Genomic DNA, 5,064 nt, shown 5'->3' on the forward strand with positions numbered 1-5,064 from the left:
AATATTCCTGACCAGCTCGATGGGAAGAATATAAGGGAAATGGAAGGGAATGCTGTTGATCTGCATGTAAATTCCATCTGGATTAATAGATCATTTTTGTTGTTGTTGTTCTGGTTTTACTATAAGACTATTGATCTCCCAGGAATGAAACAAGAACAATTAAATGGAATATGAGGGGAAGAGGGTGAAGGAGTTTTATCCCAATATATTGCTTGTTGTTTACACAGCATTGTTATTTGTAATTCTGTGCAGGATTTGCTTCAGTAATTCTGAAGCAAAAGAAAAAAATCTGGTTGGTTGGTGAGACATATATACTCATCCATAAACCATCATAGATAATCATAGTGATTGAGTCATGCTAAGCTAAAATCAGTTTAGCTTGCTACATTATGACCTAGTGAAATGGACAAACTTGATTAGTATAAAAATAGAACTACTCCAGGGATAGAAACTATTTTCTATAACAAATCAAACCTTTATTTTTGTGGTACATTGGTGCCATTGATTTTAGCAGAAGCCTAATTTTGCATGCATCTACCATTTGTAACATCAAAATGGGCATTGAATTACATGGTGGTTTGATCTAACTGACACTTAATGATTTGTCCATGATTTCTGAAGCAGTAAATAATTTCAAAATATTTTGCATGAACAAAACTGAAATTATTTCTTTTTTATTTCAATGAGTTTTACAGTGTGAAAAACAAACCTACCCATTGCAGTGGGGAATTTCAGTGGTAATGGTCTTGAAGAATCCATAACCTATTTTAGTTCATGAAGCAGAGAGGAGCAATATTTTTAGCTATTTTATTGTTTATTTTTATGAAATTGCTTCCCCTAGATTTTAAAGGGATGGTGTTTTTCTGTTTCTTGTAGAATTGGTGCAGATTGACTGCTGTTGGAGAGCAGCTGGTTCGCCACAAGATGCCTCTGTCTCTCCGTAACTAATACCAGTGTGAAAAAGTCACTGCTGTAAATATTTCTCTGGTGGCTTAGAATGAAAAACTGAGATTGCATCTTCCCTTTCAAATATTTCTCTCTCTTTGTCCTTGGGAAAGGAAATGTGAACAATCCAGTGCAAAAACAAATTTTATCATTTTTTAAGATCTGCAACCTTTTCATTGTATTTGCTGCAGAAAGCTAACATGATGTCCTCTCTAGAAACAATCATGCCCATATACCTTGCAGGTTCACAGAACTGCAGAGTCATGTTTAAAAAATGCAGCAATGTGTTATTTCTGAATTTATTTCCTTTAATTTGAAAACAAAGAAAGTAAAATGGGGTTATTTAGCTTCCTGATTGTTGCTTAATAGCCTGTGCTGTTTGTTTTGCAATTCATGCTGATGCAGTTGTTGATTTCCCTGAGCAAACATGAATGCACTCTTGGCAACACAGACATTTTTCAGAGCTAGAGAGACCTGCACCATGTTTGTTAATTCATGCTCTCTGGAGAGCATTTGCTGATGTGGCATTTATTCTGATTCATCTAGATGAAGTGTGAAACAGTCAACAGGTAATTGGTTCCTGCATGAAAGCAATTCACAGATACCAGTTGGGAGTGTATGAGATTGCCAGTCATCTGAAAAAGAAGATTACTAGAAAAACCCAGTGGTAAGTTGGGATGACACATTCATTTAAGCAAAATTATTCTTTGCCTTACAGATTAATTTTAAAACTAAAAGTTATATTAAGGGGTTTTGTATTAATATATCAAGAACATTAAATTTCATTAAAATCACCAAAACATTGTTAAATGTAACTTTGTGCAGAAGGGGGATTTGAATTTTTGGGTTTTGTTTAAAGGAAAAAGTTTCTGTATATTTTATTGTGATTGATGGCCCCATTATGTAGGTTTGCCAACCTATGACAGTTAGCTTTAAAGGTGTCCTGGGTGTGTTATAACCTTTCCCTATGGGCAAGAGCAATTGTGAAGAGAGAGGATAGTTTACAGTGCCATGTAGGTGATGGTATATAATGTAGTTTCTAAAAAGTTAGCTTGGAGAGGTGGTTTAGAAGCCACAGAGGAGTTTTTATTGATTTTGAAAACATTATCTGCTGATGTCAGTGTTGCTTTTGAACATATATCCGAATACTTAAAATATTGCTGCTAGTTTTGTTCTGTTCTGCTGGTGGGTTTTAGCCAAGATAGTAGTTAAGCTATGTCATATATATAAATTTTTACAAAGATCTTTTTTATATAAGACCGCCATGAGTGGCTGTTTTTCAGACTAGAAATGTTGCAGCATATGAATGTTTGTTTTTCTGGACAGATTTCAAAAAAGAGAAAGCTATCAACTGATTGACCTCTTTGTCATTCAAAGAAATCTGAACTGATCACATTTCAAACTATGTGTGATCTTGTTCAAAATCAGGCCTTTCTAAGATAGGAAATGAGCTGTCAGAAATGTCTAGCAATCACTTCAAATGTAACTCAAGTATGTATTTATTCTTTCCTTTAAAGCATTTTTTCTTTTAGTGGAATTAGAATCTGAAAAAGATGCTACGTCTAAGCTGGAATAGTCATCCAAAGCTACTATGTCACTGCATGGTTTCTGATCTCTATTTGAAGTTGTTTTTCTCCAGAAGCTTCACCATGACCTGGAAGGCATGGACCTTCATGCACTCTCTTGTTGGAAATAAGAATATTGTCATGATGGGGCCTCCAGGTGCTGGAAAAACAACAGTAGGAAAAATACTAGGTCAAAAGCTGGACTCTTGTTTCATTGATGTGGATGATGATGTTCTTGAACCAACCTGGAATATGAGTGTGGCAGAAAAATTAAAGAGCATTGGGAATGAACAGTTTATAGAAGAAGAGGGAAAAGCCCTGTTAAACCTTTCAGCATCTGGAAGTGTAGTGTCCCTTTCCGGATCTAACCCAATGAATGCTGCTAGCATGGAGCACGTGAAGAAAAATGCAATAGTGGTATATCTGGATGTACCCACAGAAAGCATAATGGATCGTTTGAAATTAATGAAGGTAGATCATATTGTCGGCCAGGGTCAAGAAACATCATTAAGAGACATTATTCAGTTCAGGAAACAATTTTATCAAAAATGGTATGATGTCCGTGTTCTCTGTGAAAATGGGATTACAGCAGAGAATGTAGCAGACAAAGTGCTTCATGCTGTTAAGAGGTATCAAAATTCTGAGTTGGAATGCTTCATTTCCACCCGTGGCATTAAGGAGGACAAATCAAGGAGTTTTGTAAAATATTTCAGTGATGTTCTTATTGAAGGTCTGGCCCCAGATGGTGGGCTCTTTGTTCCTGAGTTGGGACTTCCAAAATTCACTGGGGCAGAATGGCAGCATTTATTAGGAGCGACTTACACCGAAAGAGCTCAGATTATATTAGAAAGGTGCATACATCCTGATGATATTCCTGCTTCCAAATTGTGGGAAATGATTCAGATGGCATATGGACAAAATTTTATGTGTTCTAAAATTGCCCCAGTTAGACATCTGCAAGGGAATCAGTTTCTTTTGGAGCTGTTTCATGGACCAACGGCTTCATTTAAAGATTTGGCTTTGCAGTTACTGCCCCATCTGTTTGCATACTGCATTCCCCAAAGCTGCAATTACTTGATCTTGGTAGCAACTTCTGGTGATACAGGAAGTGCAGTTCTGAATGGCTTTGGTCAACTTAAAGAGACTGATAAGCAAAGAATTGGTGTGATCACATTCTTTCCTCATGATGGAGTTAGCCAGATACAGAAATTCCACATGATCAGCTGCCAAGAAGCCAACACAAAAGCCATAGGGGTCCAGGCTGATTTTGATTTTTGCCAGGCTGCCATCAAACAAATGTTTACCAATTCAGATTTTACTGGCTTTCTCACAGTGGAATATGGAACAGCGTTAAGTGCTGCAAATTCTATCAACTGGGCACGCTTGCTTCCCCAGGTGGTTTATCATGCATCAGCTTATCTGAACCTTATTGAACAAGGTGTTATTTCATTTGGGAACCCCATAGATGTCTGCATTCCCACAGGTAACTTTGGCAACATACTAGCTGCGATATATGCAAAAGTCATGGGGATCCCCATTCGGAAATGTATCTGTGCTTCCAATCAAAACAATGTCTTGACTTCATTTTTAAAAACTGGCTTGTATGATTTACAAGGAAGGCAATTAATGCCAAGCTTGTCGCCAGCAATAGACATTTTGAAGTCTTCCAACCTTGAACGTTATTTACACCTGATTGCTAATGGTGATGGGCAGCTGGTGACACAGTTACTTCTCAGTCTGGAAAACCAGCAGCGCTTTCAGTTGCAGGAAGAGCTCCTGCAAAAGCTTCAACAGGACTTAGTAGCTGATTGGTGCTCTGAGGAAGACTGCCTGGGTGCCATACACTCTGTGTTCAACACTACAGGGTACATTCTGGATCCACACACAGCTGTTGCCAAAGTGGTTGCAGATCGACTTCAAGACAAAACTTGCCCCGTTATCATTTCTTCTACTGCTCATTATTCCAAGTTTGCACCTGCTATTCTACAGGCACTGAGGATTGGGGAAATAAAACAGACTCCATTAAGTCAGCTTCAATTGTTAAACTCATATAACCCTTTGCCTCCAGTCCATGGGGGCCTATTAGAGATGTTGCGAAAGAATGAAAAACCAAAGTATGAGATTTGTGCTGCTAACGTGAATGTCCTTATGGAACATGTGGAAAGCTTAATACAAAATCGCTTCATGAAGGTTTTCTAACTGCAAGATGCTTGGTGGTGCTGACTAGGTGTCCTGTTTTTGATTTTCTTTCTACTCTGTATATTTTAATAAATGTTTAGGAGATGCAGTTAACTTAATGAATATTTACATTGACAAATGCCAAATAGAATAGAAACAAAACAAGTATAACAAAAAAAAGATGTCATATTCCCAAAGGAGAAATTGTTTGGAAGAAAAAGAAATCGGAATGGAAAATATTGTTCAGGACCTGCTGAGAGGATTACTACGTAGAACACATTTGAGAATTATGAAGAGGGTTGTGAGATTAATAATAGAGAATGATAGAGTCATAACTGCTTTCTCCTGGTTACCATTTCATCTTTCAGAAATGGAG

The 5,064-nt window shown here is 37.3% G+C and overlaps 1 protein-coding gene across 1 annotated transcript; it reads left to right on the plus strand.

The window, feature by feature from the left end:
* Positions 1-2,517: 2,517 nt before the first annotated feature.
* THNSL1 (threonine synthase like 1) lies at positions 2,518-4,734 on the plus strand. Its single transcript, XM_015810669.2, has one exon. The coding sequence runs from the start codon at positions 2,547-2,549 to the stop codon at positions 4,707-4,709; it is 2,163 nt and encodes a 720-aa protein (XP_015666155.2). The 5' UTR covers positions 2,518-2,546; the 3' UTR covers positions 4,710-4,734.
* The last annotated feature ends 330 nt before the right edge of the window (positions 4,735-5,064 follow it).

Source organism: Protobothrops mucrosquamatus, unplaced genomic scaffold (genome assembly GCF_001527695.2).
Source record: "Protobothrops mucrosquamatus isolate PMUCROS unplaced genomic scaffold, P.Mucros_1.0 scaffold13, whole genome shotgun sequence".
NCBI classification, from domain to species: domain Eukaryota; kingdom Metazoa; phylum Chordata; class Lepidosauria; order Squamata; family Viperidae; genus Protobothrops; species Protobothrops mucrosquamatus.

What these genes read in the sequence shown, in the direction of transcription:
- THNSL1 (XM_015810669.2), top strand. Translation starts at nt 2,547, where the DNA reads ATGGTTTCTGATCTCTATTTGAAGTTGTTTTTCTCCAGAAGCTTCACC.